The following is a 15,312-nucleotide window of genomic DNA, read 5'->3' on the forward strand; positions in this document are numbered from 1 at the left end:
AGGCTACCCTGCGGGTCACGGCAGCAAAATTAGCAAGAGGTGGCAGGGCCTCTGCCCTGAAGGGCATACAGTCTAGAGATTCAATCTGGGACAGTCAACTTCGAAATGACTATGGCTGAGGCCATACTTGCGGGATCGCCTTCTGCCGCATGAGTCCCAGCGACTGGTCAAGTACCACAGAGTCGGCCTTCTCCAGGTCCCATCAACTAGACAATGTCACTTGGCAGGGCCTAGGGGAAGAGCCTTCTCTGTGGGGGGGCCGTCCCTCTGGAATCACCTTCTCCTGGAGATCCGCACTGTCCCCATCCAATTTGCCTTCTGCCAGAGCAGGGGTGGGCTACTGCCCGGACGGTGGGGGGGGAACGCAGTGGGGTAGCGAAAAGGGAGCTCCACCCCAGAACACCCAATTTGCACTGAAAGATTTTGAAAGAAAATGCATAAGCCACGCCCACAGTGTGGTAGTAAAATTTTGGTAGCTCTTCACTGCGCCAGAGTCTTAAGACTCATCTATGTTGCCAGGCTTGGGGCCATTAGACCTAGCCCCCCTGGCCAAGCAAACGGAAACCACTTTGGTCGCGTTGATGGATGATCTTTGGCGGGCCCGGGACAGGGGTTTATCCTCTGTCCTAGTGCTTCTCGACCTCTCATCAGCTTTCGATACCATCAACCATGGTATCCTTCTGCGCCGGCTGGAGGAGTTGGGAGTGTGAGGCACTGTTCTCCAGTGGTTCTCCTCCTACCTCTCCGGTCGGTCGCAGTCGGTGTTAGTGGGGGGTCAGAAATCGACCTCTAGGCTTCTCCCTTGTGAGATGCCTCAGGGGTCGGTCCTCTCCCCCTTGCTATTTAATATCTACATGAAACCGCTGGGCGAGATCATCCAAGGACATGGGGTGAGGTATCATCAATATGCGGATGATACCCAGCTGTACATCTCCACCTCATGTCCAGTCAACGAAGCAGTGGATGTGATGTGCCAGTGCCTGGAGGCTGTTGGGGTCTGGATGGGTGTCAACAGACTCAAACTCAACCCTGATAAGACGGAGTGGTTCTGGGTTTTGCCTCCCAGGGACAATTCCATCTGTCCGTCCATCACCCTGGGGTGGGAATCATTGACCCCCTCGGAGAGGGTTCGCAACTTGGGCGTCCTCCTCGATCCACAGCTTACATTAGAGAACCATCTTTCGGCTGTGGCGAGGGGGGCGTTTGCCCAGGTTCGCCTGGTGCACCAGTTGCAGCCCTATTTGGACCGGGAGTCACTGCTCACTGTTACTCATGCCCGCATCGCCTCGAGGCTCGACTACTGTAACGCTCTCTACATGGGTCTACCTTTGAAAAATGTTCGGAAACTTCAGATCGTGCAGAATGCAGCTGCGAGAGCAATCATGGGCTCCCCTAAGTATACCCATGTTACACCAACACTTCGCAGTCTGCATTGGTTGCCGATCAGTTTCCGGTCACAATTCAAACCTATAAATCCCTTCATGGCTTCAGACCACAATATCTCCGGGACCGCTTTCTGCCGCACGAATCCCAGCGACCGGTTAGGTCCCAGAGAGTTGGCCTTCTCCGTGTCCCGTCGACTAAACAATGTTGTTTGGCGGGCCCCAGGGGAAGAGCCTTCTCTGTGGTGGCCCCGACCCTCTGGAACAAGCTCCCCCCAGAGATCAGAATTGCCCCCACCCTCCTTGCCTTTCGTAAGCTCCTTAAAACCCACCTCTGTCGTCAGGCATGGGGGAACTGAGACATCTCCCCTTGCCTATGTAGTTTTATGTATGGTATGTTTGTGTGTAGGCTTTTTAAATAATGGGGCTTTTAGATTTTTTAATGTTAAATTGTTATTTTAGATTTTTAATATTAGATTTGTTACTGTATTTTGTTTTATCACTGCTGTGAGCTGCACCGAGTCTGCGGAGAGGGGCGGCATACAAATCTAATAAATAATAATAAATAAATAATAAGTAGTGTATATTTGTTGTGTGAATGGCATTGACTGAATTTTAATACTATTAGGGTTTTAGATTAACTGTTTTTAAATTAAGGAAATATTCCCTTCCCCTAGGCTTATAAAATTTATGTATGGTATGACTGTATGTATGACTGATCTCTTAAATTGGGGTTTTTAGATTTTTTAATATTAGATTTGTTTATGTTGTCTTTTTATTGGGCGGAATACAAATCTAATTAATTAATAAACAAACAAACAAACAAATAAATAAATAAATATATAATTGCGTTGTTTTTATATGTTGTAAGCCGACCCAAGTCCTTAGAGAGGGGCGGCATATAAATCCAATCAATCAATCAATCAATCAATCAATCAATCAATATTTCCATTTGCTTTGTTTCTTTCTTTTGTCCTCAACCAAGATTTTTTTATTTTATAACATACAAAAATTCCAATTTCAATTGAAGAGTGTGTTGTCTGGGTACAAGTTGCCTTAGGAAATAACATATAAGGTATTCAGGACAGTATTCATTACGTTCATAGAAACATACGGTAGAAGTCTGACGACAGAAAAAGACCTCCTGGTCCATCTAGTCTACCCTTATACTATTTTCTGTATTTTATCTTAGGATGGATATGTGTTTATCCCAGGCATGTTTAAATTCAGTTACTGTGGATTTATCTACCACGTCTGCTGGAAGTTTGTTCCAAGGATCTACTACTCTTTCAGTAAAATAATATTTTCTCATGTTGCTTTTGATCTTTCCCCCAACTAACTTCAGATTGTGTCCCCTTGTTCTTGTGTTCACTTTCCTATTAAAAACACTTCCCTCCTGGACCTTATTTAACCCTTTAATATATTTAAATGTTTCGATCATGTCCCCCCTTTTCCTTCTGTCCTCCAGACTATACAGATTGAGTTCATTAAGTCTTTCCTGATACGTTTTATGCTTAAGACCTTCCACCATTCTTGTAGCCCGTCTTTGGACCCGTTCAATTTTGTCAATATCTTTTTGTAGGTGAGGTCTCCAGAACTGAACACAGTATTCCAAATGTGGTCTCACCAGCATTCTATATAGCGGGATCATAATCTCCCTCTTCCTGCTTGTTATACCTCTAGCTATGCAGCCAAGCATCCTACTTGCTTTCCCTACCGCCTGACTGCACTGTTCACCCATTTTGAGACTGTCAGAAATCACTACCCCTAAATCCTTTTCTTCTGAAAATCATAATAATAATAATAATATTGATAATAATAATGATATTTGTTTAACAAGTTTAACATATCTTCTTTATATCACTGATCCTTCCACGCAAATTTGCAAATCTGGGGCAATAGACTGACCGCTTAGAGAGGGCTGTGAAGTAAAGCGGTATACAGTGGAACCTTGGTTAGTGAACGCCTGGGTTAGTAAACAATTCAGTTAGTGACCAAAAATTTTGCTAAAAATTTGCACTGGTTAGTGAACAGTTGACATCACCCCACACGTCCCTGCATCTCCAACCGAGCATATATCAGCATATATATATCAGCAAAAATCAGCAAAATATATCAGCAAAAATATTTACAGTAATCTATTTGCATATGAGTGGACCCGCCTGGAGACTGATAGAGGAATGGTGTCTCGGTATTAGTCAACCCCTATGAAAGGGTCATTCGAACCCCCAAAGGGGTCACAACCCACAGTTTGAGACCCTCCAGATCTTGAACAAAACCATCCACCTACCCCGTTCCTGGAACTGAGCATCCGTTTGCACTCAGGGGTCCCGTGGGAGGAAGCCAGCACGAAGGGAAGGCGTTTCCTGAACTCTTCTTGGTTGGCTTTCAACCTCTGCAGGAGGTCTTGGTTCAAATGGCGGAGCTGCTGAAGGTCCATCTCCGGCCTTTCCGACGTCCGTCCAGCGAGGAACACAAGGAGGCTAATGCCACTGGAGCCAAGTAACGTCTCTTTTTTTCCCGAGAGCTGGGGGAGTTAAAAATTATCTGAATAGAATCCCGATTTGAGATGATTTCTGCCTGGCATAATCTGCCTGGTTCTAGAGAGGCGGCAGGGAACTCGGCATATGCCCAGAGGTAGTCTTGATCATCCTCCCACAGATCAGGCTCAAGTCAGGCCTGGGTCCTTATTGACTCCAAGTTCCATGCAAGAATTTGGGGTGGGGGTGGGGGGGTGTTAAGTCCTGGTTGTTTTGATTTGATCTGTAATAGGTTTTGTTTGATCAGGGACCACAGATCAGCCCCCATCCCCCAAGAGGGCTCAAGGGGCGGGGAGCCGCCACTAGTTGCCCCCAAATTGATCTACTTAGGACCCCCCTCCAACCCATAAGAGGGAAAACGACGCCCCCTCCCCTATTTTCAATTGACTTCTTAGGAGGAAGCGACGGACTACATGTCCCATCGGCCTGTTCCTGCCTGGGGAGGGAATGATGCTCTGGCTTCTCAGCCCCCCCTCTTCTAACTCCCCCCCCATCACCCCCCACCAAACAAAAGGACGCTGTTTTACGCACTTGCCTCGGTTGCTTTGCTATGTAGCAAAAGCCAAGCTTACCAACGCTTCCGGATTGGTCGCGCGCCATTTTCATCACCAAGCAACCAAGTGTCACCCGGAAGTCGGGCGGCTTGGCTCTTAAAGGGGCCTCGTCCTTTTTTCGAAGGACTTTAAAGAAATAAATAAAGGCATCGTTTTCGGATCTTTGTGACCCGGCGAGCTCTACAACCCCCACACAGCGGCGCTGGATTACAGTCCTTATTCTCCACAGCCAGCGAAATGATACAAGGTGGGAGGCACCTTGAATCTATTTAACTTCATTTAAAGTAATTTGTTTAAATGGGGGGGGGGGGGGTGTCTTCCAACCGTGTGGCCACTTTAAGACTTGTGGACTTCAATTTCCAGAATTCTGGGAGTTGAAGTCCACAAGTCTTAAACTTTATTATTCATTTATTTATCAAATCATGTGCAAGATAGAAGGTATCGGTATGAACATAAAACAAAAGCAAAGTAGGTACAGTGGTACCTCTACTTAAGAAAGTAATTCGTTCCGTGATCAAGTTCTTAAAAGTAGAAGGAATTTTAAGTAGAAGGTATTCCTCTCTGAGCAACTGAGTAATGGTCTGAGACTAAGGGGCTTAGGAGTGTTGCCTTTGCCATGGTCGGAACATTTTCTACTGCGGCTTGAATTCCTGGTTCCAATCCTCCCCTCAGGGAGGCGGAACCGATTAGGTTGTTCCACCCCAGGTGCCTGATGGATCCAGATACAGTCGTACACAGTTCAGCAGAGTCTTTGGCTGAGGCCTGGAACGAGGCTGCAGTGGAGGCCCTTGACTGAATTGCGCCGTTGTAGCCTCTCCGTGCGTAGAGCTTCATGGTTCAACGAGGAGCTCCGGGAGTTGAAACGCCAGAAGAGACGTCTAGAGAAGCGATGGAGGAAGAGTAAGTCCGAATCTGATCGAACACTTGTAAGAGCTCATATTAAGAGTTACAAAGTGGCGCTCAAGGCAGCAAGATGCACGTATCATGCTGCCTTGATTGCATCAGTGGAATCCCGCCCGGCCGCTCTGTTTAGGGTAACCCGCTCCCTTCTTAACCAGGGGGGAGTTGGGGAGCCCTTGCAGAGTAGTGCCGAGGACTTTAACACGTTTTTTGCTGATAAAATCGCTCAGATCCGAGCGGACCTCGACTCCAATTGGAAAACAGAGTCGACTGACAGCCGGCTTTCCCAAAAATGCCCATGTAACACCAACACTCTGCAGTCTGCATTGGTTGCCGATCAGTTTCCGGTCACAATTCAAAGTGTTAGTCATTACCTATAAAGCCCTTCATGGCACCGGACCAGGGTATCTACGAGACCGCCTTCTGCCGCACAAATCCCAGCGACCGGTTAGGTCCCACAGAGTGGACCTTCTCCGGGTCCCGTCAACAAAACAATGTCGCTTTGCGGGGCCCAGGGGAAAAGCCTTCTCTGTGGCGGCCCTGACCCTCTGGAATCAACTGCCCTCAGAGATTAGAATTGCCCCCACCCTCCTTGCCTTTCGTAAGCTCCTTAAAACCCACCTCTGTCGTCAGGCATGGGGGAATTGAGACATTCTTTCCCCCTAAGCCTTTATAATTTATGCATGCTATGTTTGTTTGTATGGATGTTTAGTTTGATAATAAGGGTTTTTCAGTTGTTTTTAGTATTGGATTTGCATGATGTTTTTTATTACTGTTGTTAGCCGCCCCGAGTCTACGGAGAGGGGTGGCATACAAATCCAATAAATAAATAATAAATAAATAAATAAATAAGAAGCCTTCCCTGGACCCAGCCATTCTCAACAACTATCGCCCAGTCTCCAACCTTCCTTTTATGGGGAAAGTTGTTGAGAAGGTGGTGGCGCTCCAGCTCCAGCGATCCTTGGAAGAAGCCGATTATCTAGGTCCTCAACAGTCAGGATTCAGGCCCGGTTACAGCATGGAAACTGTTTTGGTCGCGCTGATGGATGATCTCTGGTGGGCCCGGGACAGGGGTTTATCCTCTGTCCTGGTGCTTCTTGACCTCTCAGCGGCTTTCGATACCATTGACCATCGTATCCTTCTGTGCCGGCTGGAGGGGTTGGGAGTGGGAGGCACTGTTCTTCAGTGGTTCTCCTCCTACCTCTCCGGTCGGTTGCAGTCGGTGTTAGTAGAGGGTCAGAGGTCGACCTCTAGGTTGCTCCCTTGTGGGGTACCTCCGGGGTCAGTCCTCTCCCCCCTGCTATTTAATATCTACATGAAACCGCTGGGTGAGATCATCCAAGGGCATGGGGTGAGGTATCATCATTATGCAGATGATACCCAGCTTTACATCTCCACCCCTTGTCCAGTCAGCGAAGCAGTGGAAGTGGTGTGCCGGTGCCTGGAGGCTGTTGGGGTCTGGATGGGTGTCAACAGACTCAAACTCAACCCTGATAAGAGGGAGTGGCTGTGGGTTTTGCCTCCCAAGGACAATTCCATCTGTCCGTCCATCACCCTTGTGGAGGAGTCATTGCCCCCCTCGGAGAGGGTCCGCAACTTGGGCGTCCTCCTCGATCCACAGCTCACATTAGAGAAACATCTTTCGGCTGTGGCGAGGGGGGCGTTTGCCCAGGTTCGCCTGGTGCACCAGTTGCGGCCCTATTTGGACCGGGAGTCACTGCTCACAGTCACTCATGCCCTCATCACCTCGAGGCTCGACTACTGTAATGCTCTCTACATGGGGCTACCTTTGAAAAGTGTTCGGAAACTTCAGATCGTGCAGAATGCCCATGTAACGCCAATACTCCCCAGTTTGCATTGGTTGCCGATCAGTTTCCGGTCACAATTCAAAGTGTTGGTTATGACCTATAAAGCCCTTCATGGCACCGAACCAGATCATCTCAGGGCCCGCCTTCTGCTGCACGAATCCCAGCGACCAGTTAGGTCCCAGAGTGGGCCTTCTCCGGGTCCCGTCAACTAAACAATGTTCTTTGGCGGGGCCTAGGGGAAGAGCCTTCTCTGTGGCGGCCCCGGCCCTCTGGAACCAACTCCTCCCCGGAGATTAGAATTGCCCCCACCCTCGCCTTTCGTAAGCTCCTTAAAACCCACCTCTGCCGTCAGGCATGGGGGAACTGAGATATTCTTTCCCCCTAGGCCTTTACAATTTATGAATTGTATGTTTGTTTGTTTTTATGTATATTTGGTTTTACAATAAGGGTTTTTAGTTGTTTTAGTATTGGATTTACATGCTGTTTTTTATTACTGTTGTTAGCCGCCCCGAGTCTACGGAGGGGGCGGCATACAAATCCAATAAATAAATAAATAAATAAATTTTTCCCATAGGAATCAATGTAAAAGCAAATAATGCATGCAAACCCATTAGGAAAGAAATAAAAGCTCGAAATTTGGGTGGGAGGAAGAGGAGGAAGAGGAGGACAGTCGCTGCCAAAGAAAGAAGGTGAGTGAGGGGAATAAAAAAAATCCAAAACTTTAAGACTTAAAAAAAGAGAGGACCACGTGCCTCCCATACACTGCACCAGAGAAAGAAACCAAGGTGGACGAAACAGGGGAACCTCCCGCTCCTTTGACCAAAAGGCAGCTGCTGCTACCTGCTTCCTCTTCCTTCCTATGCTGAAGGGCTCCCCTCTCCTCTCGCTCGCTCGCTTTATAGTCGGCGCCTTTCCTTCACTGTGGTGACTCCTCGATTTGGCTGAAGCCAAGTTGACCTGGCTGGGGTGAAGTACCCCCTTTTGCCATTCCACGCCCAGACGCTCTGGGAGGCAACCTCACACTGGGTGTATGGGAGGCAGCATGAGAGTCACCACAGCGAAATGGTTTATTCCCTCTCCAAGCACCCAGAGAAAGGAAAATGCTCTGTTTGCTCTGAGCTGCTGAAGCCTCCTTAAGCTCCACCAAAAGGCTCCTCTCGCAGCCTTAAAGGGGGAATGACAGGAAACTGGCCGGGTTTTCGTGCCACTCTCAAATTTCCTGGGAATTTTTTCCAGACTCGGGTTCTTAAGTAGAAAATGGAAGAGGCAAAAAAATCTTGAACACCCAGTTCATATCTAGAAAAGTTCTTAAGTAGAGGCATTCTTAAGTAGAGGTACCACTGTATAGGTAAATTTGGACAATAGGAGATGGACTGTAGGTACAATAGTGCACTTATTCACGTCCCTTACAGACCTCTTAGGAATGGGGTGAGGTCGACTGTAGAGAGTTTTAGGTTAAAGTTTTGGGGGCTTGGGGAAGAAACCAGAGTCAGGTGGTGCATTCCAGGCATTGGTCTCTCTGTTGCTGAAGTATTTTCTGCAATCGAGTTTCAAGCGGTTGACATTGAGTTTGAATCTATTGTGTTGCTGCGGTTGAAGCTAAAGTAGTCATTGACAGGTAGGAGGACAATATGGCAGATGATTTTATGAACTATATTTAGATCAGATCAAAGGCGACCTAGCTCTAAGCTATCTAAGCCCAAGCTAAAGTGACTAAGGTTGGAAACCCATGGTTTAAATCAAATGAATAAAAATAAATCATTAAACCTTGTGGTTTTAAAATTGTAATTCCTTCTCCACTGTCAAAACTATTCACTATTACTATTAATCTTATTGCTCCTATCACCCATCTCCTCCCACTTATGACTATAACTTGTTGCTTGTATCCTTGCGATTTATATTAATACCGTATTATATTTAGTATATTATATATAAATAAATATTTTCGGATTGCTTATTTATCACTATCATGTGTGGTACCTCATGATTCTTGACAAATGTATCTTTTCTTTTATGTACAATGAAAGCATCTGCACCAAAGACAAATTCCTTGTGTGTCCAAACACACTTGGCCAATAAAGAATTCTATTCTATTCTACTCTATTCTTCATTCTATTGTATTCCTATTCTATTTTCTATTCTATTCTATTCCTTTCTTATTCCTATCCTATCCCATCCCATCCCTATTCTATTAAATAATAAAATAAAAATAAAATAAAACCTCCATATTCAGGAGCAGTATAGCTATGTGGAGGAGGGGAACTCTGCTGCTTTACGAACCTAGAGAAACTCCAGACTCTCTTGGCAGTGTGAAAGTCAGTGTCTTTCCCTTCCCTCTCTCCTTTTCTAGTTGCAAGCATCCGATCTGCAACGATCCAGACACGATGGTGAAAAGGAACACTTTAGTACAACAGAGATTTATGGAGGGGAGGGAGCACTTTTTATCCAAGAAAACAAAAGACAGAGAAGACATTTCCATTCCTGTGTTCCTTTTTAATTCCGTTTTGTGGTTATTGACAGTACTGATGCAGTTACAAGCAGTATCAGGTCAAAGTAATTAATATAGGGTTATCATTATTCCCAAATCCTACAGCCCCCATGAAAAAAAAATAAAACAGAGAAAACACCATTGGGAGGATTTTGAAGGCCTGGCTAGAAATTAAAATTAACACTAGCAGTGTTAAAAATGAAAGGTAAAGTGCATTTTGGGGGAAATCTTGTTAACCCTCAGGGGTCCATACTTGTAGCTGAGCTGGTTGGAAAGAGAATTAAATGCCCCCAACTGAGAACGGTGAGGAAAGAAAAGAGAAATAGACTCCAGGTCCCAATGGGAAGATACTTCAAAATCACATGGAGGAGATATGAAGGAGGAAGCTTCAAAATGTGTGGACTTCAATTCCCAGAATTCTCGAGCCAGATGACTGAGGAATTCTGGGAGTTGAAGTCCACCCGTCTTCATGGAAACCATGGAGGATCTTTTGGTTAAAATAAACAACCCCAGAATAATCCCAATTGTGACTTCTGCAGATTAGACTGTGTGTTTATATGTGTGTTTGTGTGTGTGTGTAACATATTTTTTGCTGATAATGAAAATGAATTATATTATATATATATATCTGCCAATTTAGGCATATTTTGAAAACTGAATTTTGAAAGCGATAGGGCTGGAATGAAATGGGAGCAGTGTCCTTATTTCTCCCCCACCCCAAAAAATTAATTAAAAAGTACAAGAGACAATTGAAGAATTCATGAAAAGGAAACAGAGAAACAATCAAGTCGTCAAAATCCATTACAGCTGATCAATTCTATCTACCCTGGCTTGAAGGGAGACACAAAATGCAATTGTCAAAATTTTCCCTCTGAATTCTTACATTTCATTCGTCTAACTTTCTATGTTGCTCTCACGCCACTTGCAGACTCCCCTCTAATAAATTCATTCACAGTTTGAGTTTAACTCAGTTAATTTCGTAAGGACTAGCCCCCTTTAGGGGGCTCCGTTTTAAGGGCAAAAGCCGCAGGTGATCGTAATAAGATCACAGTGGAAACCTGTGGATCAGGACAGACAGACCGAACATTTAGCCCACTCGCTATGTCACAAGCGCATTAAAGGAGAGGATGGGACTTCAAGGTTGAAGAACACCAACCAGATCGTTCCTTGCTCTCCCAAAATTCAGAAGCCAAGCTCAGCCAACAACTGAATCGGTTTGGGGATGCGCCCAACTTTGTCTTATAGGTTACGATAAGATTCCCTTCAGGACGAATGGAGTCATTCATTTGTGGTAAGCAGGCATTACGGGGTTAAATTTCATTCCACACCCAGTACAAAAAAATTTAACGCAAACTGAAGTTGCTATTTCATTGATGGCTAAAATAACAACGAGTAAAAGGGGATTAGAGCCAAGGCTTGGGCTATCCCAGCCTACCGTCGGGGGATTGTCAACGTTCTTCTTAACTAAGCCAAAAATTGCTAAGATTGCAAGGGCTGGCCAAGAGAATAGAAGCACCCACGTCAGGAGACAGGAGAATGGGTTTCAAAATAATTGTGTGTGCACACAAGGGATGGGCGCAATGAGGAACGAGACTTTCCACTTTCCCCACCACCAAAAAGTTCCCATCATCTGGAGTTATTTCCCCAGTAGTGTCAATGGGAAGGAGTGTGTGTGACAGATAGCCGCTCTGTGGACTCCCATTTCGGCGGCTTATCTGCTCTGCTGCAAATATTGATGTGTGAACATGTTCAGCTCACTGTCCAGCCATCCAGCTTTATTCCTGTAGAGGCAGAAAACCAAAGAGAGACCCATGTTAAAAATAAATAAATAAAAGAAAGGGATAACTTATAGCAGTGATGGTACGTGGTGCCATATCTGCTGGCACGTGAGCCATTGCCTTAGCTCAGCTCCAATGTGCACGTGTGTGCCAGCCAGCTGATTTTTCATTTGCATAGAGGCTCTGGGAGGGCGTTTTTACCTCCCCTAGCTCCAGGGAAGCATTTGGAGCCTGGGAAGGGCAAAATATGACCCTATTGGACCACCAGAAGGCAGGAAACAGGCTGTTTCTGGCCTCTAGAGGGCCTCTGGGGGGCGTGGGAAGCTGGTTTCGCCCTCCCCAGGCATTGAATTATGGGTATGGGCACTCGCACATGCATGATAGCGCACGCCCATGCTCTTTCGGCATCTGAGGGAAAAAAGGTTCACCATCACTGATTTATAGCATGAATCCCCCAAAACCTGGCAACTTTAAGATAACACACACACACACACACACACAAGGCTGTTTTCGCTGGCGGAGGGCAGCAGGTCGCCCAAGCCAAAAACAGGGCACAGGGGGAGGGCAGAAAGCTCTCCAGACAAATGTTGCCCCTTTTGCATTTGAGCATGCAAGGACAGGAAAGGAGAAAGGGAAAGAGGAAAGGCAACGAAAAAGAAGGGAAGATGGGAAGAGGGGCAAGAAGGAAAAACCAGAGGGGAAGGAAGAAGAAAGGAGAAGGAATGGAATGGAACAGAATAGAGAAATGAGTAGAACAAAAATGAAAAGGAAGGGAAGGGAAGGGAAGGGAAGGGAAGGAAGGAAGGAAGGAAGGAAGGAAGGAAGGAAGGAAGGAAGGATATATCCAGTGAGGATCAGTCACAGGGAAGTCCTGCTTTAGCACTTGGCCACCACAGATGTCCCGACACAAGCCCCATGTCAAGGCCATGTCTCCTGCCACCACCACCCCTAGCCTCTCAAACACAACTCTGATGTGTCCCTCGGTGAAACCAAGTTCGAGACTCCTGGGCCACGCCATTCAGCTGTGAACCAACATGAAAACGGCAGCACTTTACCTAAGTAACTTGGCTCTACTCTGCAATGTATCCAAAATCTCAATCTTTTGATTCAGGCCAGCAATTTCTTTCTCCAGGTCTTCTCTCGTCACGTCCACCTGCTGGCAGAGTTGAGCGAAGGTTCCTGCGAGTTCCCTTCGATGAGAGGTTTTTAAAGTGGAAAATTAAATAATAATTAAAAAAGGGATAGTCAAAAAAAAGTGAAAGGGGTGAAATGCTCCCAGTTCGCTTGTGCATGTCGGTTGTCAGAGAACCGGTCTCAGATGCCGCCATTTGCGTTTTTATCCTCTGAGCATGCCTAGAATGCTTTGTACATGTACAGAGGGTAAAAGACTCCAAATGGCTGGGTGGAGCTTTGCGATCCCTTCGCAACTGGCTCTCCGACGATCAACAGGCACAAACGAACAGGGAGCATTTCGCCCCTGAAACTTATTCAATGCGAGAAAAGCCTTCTCCTCCCCAATATATACCTAATGCAGGCAATCCTCAAGATATGACCACAACTGAGCCCAAAATCTATACTTCATCCATCCATCATCTCTGTCATACATGCATCTAATTACCTAGCTATTACCAATCATCTATCATCTGTCCATTCATTCATCATCTGTCACACACATGGATCTAATTATCTATCTATCTATCTATCTATCTATCTATCTATCTATCTATCTATCTATCTATCTATCTATCATCTTTCTGTCCATCTATCCATCCATCTGTCTGTCTGCCTACCTATCCATCCTTCTATCCATCCATGTCACACACAATTATCTATATCTGTCTGTCTGTCTGTCTACCAACCTATCCATCTACTTATCCATCCATCCATCTGTCATACATCTAATTACCTAGCTATCCACTAATCATCTATCTTTCCATCCATCCATCCATCCATCCATCCATCAGTCACACACGTGCATCTAATTATCTCTATCTGTCTGTCTGTCTGTCTACATACATCTAATTATCTAGCTATTTACCCATCATCTATCTGTCCATCTATCCATCCATCAACTGTCACACTCATGTATCTAATTATCTATATCTGTCTGTCTGTCTACCCATCCATCCATCCATCATCTGTCATATACACATCTAATTATCTAGCCATCCACCCATCATCTATCATCTATCTCTGTCCGTCCGTCTGTCCATCCATCCATCCAGCCATCCATATCAATCCATTCACCCATCATCTGTCAAACATATGCATCTAATTATCTATCTAGCCATCCATCCATCATCTATATATCTACCCTGTTTCCCCCAAAATAAGAGATTCCCCTGATAATAAGCCAATCAGGCTTTTGAATGCATGGCAATAACGCCAAGCGCTTATTTCAGGGTTCAAAACAATATAATACAGGGTTTTATTTTGAGGGAAATACAGAAGTAACACAGCTGTTAAATGAATCTGGTTTTCTTATTGCCTTTGTGAAAAAGTTACAAAAGGCGATCTACTTGATCCCAGGGACCCTGCAACCATCATAAATATTAACGGGTTGCCGGTCATCCGAATTTTCATGCTGCGGCAGTCGTTAAGTGAGATGAATGGCCATTAAGTTGCTTATTTTTCAGCGCTGTTGTTAACTCTGGTCACGAAATGAACGGTCATAAGTCGAGGACTGCATTCACCGGCAGGAGCTGGGCGCAGCGGGAGGGAGGTCTTAAACTCACTGCTGCACTTGGTGGCTGCAGTTGGAGCCGGTGTAGCTGACAATGAGCTGAAGCTTTTCCCCGGCGTAGTCCACAAACTGGCGCTTGAAGGCCCTCTCTTTCGCCCTGGTGGTCCAGGTGAGACGCTCATAGACGTACAGGAGTCCGTAGAGGCCCAGGGAAAGGGCGATCAGCCTCCAGCCCACCGCCTTCCAGACCTGGTGGTAGATATGCAGACAGGAAAATGGGCTTGGCCTCAGAAAAAGAGTGGCAGTTTTATTTAATGGAATATGTCACAGCTGAAGTTTGGCTTGCTCTGAAAACACTTCGCCTCAGAGCCACACTGTCATAATCCTGCCAGCGATGGGCTCCTACGGGTACGGTCAGGTATGCAGAGCCGGTAGAAAAAAATTGATTTTTTTTTCTTTTTTCCCCTTCTGGGCATGTTTTTCCTATTGCAGTAGACCAGGTTGGGTGTGTATAATTTGAGAAGAGCTGTGTGTGTGTGTGTACATACACATACAGTTTATATAGTAGATAATGTATATTTTTGTGTGCTTGTGTATAATATGTATTATTTATTTATTTGATTTTTTATGCAACCCTTCTCCTTAGACTCAGGGCGGCTTATAACATGTTAGCAATAGCACTTTTTAACAAAGCCAGCATATTGCCCCCACAATCTGGGTCCTCATTTTACCCACCTTGGAAGGATGGAAGGCTGAGTCAACCTTGAGTCGGTGATGAGATTTGAATCGCTGACCTGCAGATCTAGCAGTCAGCTATGGTGGCCTGCAGTGCTGCTAACTCTACCCACTGCACCACCTCGGCTCATTGTATGTATATATGTATGTATGTACACATATGGCATATATACATAAAATTAAATATTTCCCTGACATTTCCCTGTAACTTGCGACCTAGTTAAGGCGTGGTCGTAGATGACGTCATACCAAACGGCTAAGCTGTGGAGAAATATCGGTAACTGAGGAAGCAAGTTGTTGCCACAGTTATGATCATTTTTGCTTAACTCTGCCAGGCAGCGTGATCTTTTTTTTTACATGATTTTTCCCTGACTTTTAAACATTTTAATACAGGTTTTTTGGATGTTCAGTAATAGTAAATAGATAGGGAAATTGTATCTCTCT

The 15,312-nt window shown here is 45.5% G+C and overlaps 2 protein-coding genes across 6 annotated transcripts in view; both read right to left on the reverse strand.

Annotated features, from left to right (window-relative positions):
- Window positions 1–4,551, reverse strand: part of MIIP (migration and invasion inhibitory protein) — a 28,334-nt gene extending 23,783 nt beyond the window's left edge. For 2 of the 5 annotated variants that reach the window (XM_070759485.1, XM_070759484.1), the window contains exons 1-2: window positions 4,458–4,532; window positions 3,673–3,909 (exon numbers count right to left, since the gene is read on the reverse strand). In XM_070759485.1, the coding sequence (XP_070615586.1) occupies window positions 3,673–3,822 (150 nt within the window). In that variant the 5' untranslated portion in view covers window positions 3,823–3,909; window positions 4,458–4,532. Of the gene's footprint in view, window positions 1–3,672; window positions 3,910–4,453 lie in introns of all 5 variants that reach the window. The other 3 variants (XM_070759482.1, XM_070759483.1, XM_070759481.1) reach the window with 3 other exon arrangements.
- A 5,105-nt stretch (window positions 4,552–9,656) lies between these two features.
- The window catches only part of MFN2 (mitofusin 2), a 45,741-nt gene continuing 40,085 nt past the window's right edge, over window positions 9,657–15,312 (reverse strand). The window contains exons 17-19 of the mRNA XM_070759486.1: window positions 14,186–14,382; window positions 12,506–12,640; window positions 9,657–11,453 (exon numbers count right to left, since the gene is read on the reverse strand). Of these exons, the coding sequence (XP_070615587.1) occupies window positions 11,384–11,453; window positions 12,506–12,640; window positions 14,186–14,382 (402 nt within the window). The 3' untranslated portion in view covers window positions 9,657–11,383. The remainder of the gene's footprint in view (window positions 11,454–12,505; window positions 12,641–14,185; window positions 14,383–15,312) is intronic.

This window comes from Erythrolamprus reginae, chromosome 8 (assembly GCF_031021105.1).
Source record: "Erythrolamprus reginae isolate rEryReg1 chromosome 8, rEryReg1.hap1, whole genome shotgun sequence".
Lineage (NCBI taxonomy): Eukaryota > Metazoa > Chordata > Lepidosauria > Squamata > Dipsadidae > Erythrolamprus > Erythrolamprus reginae.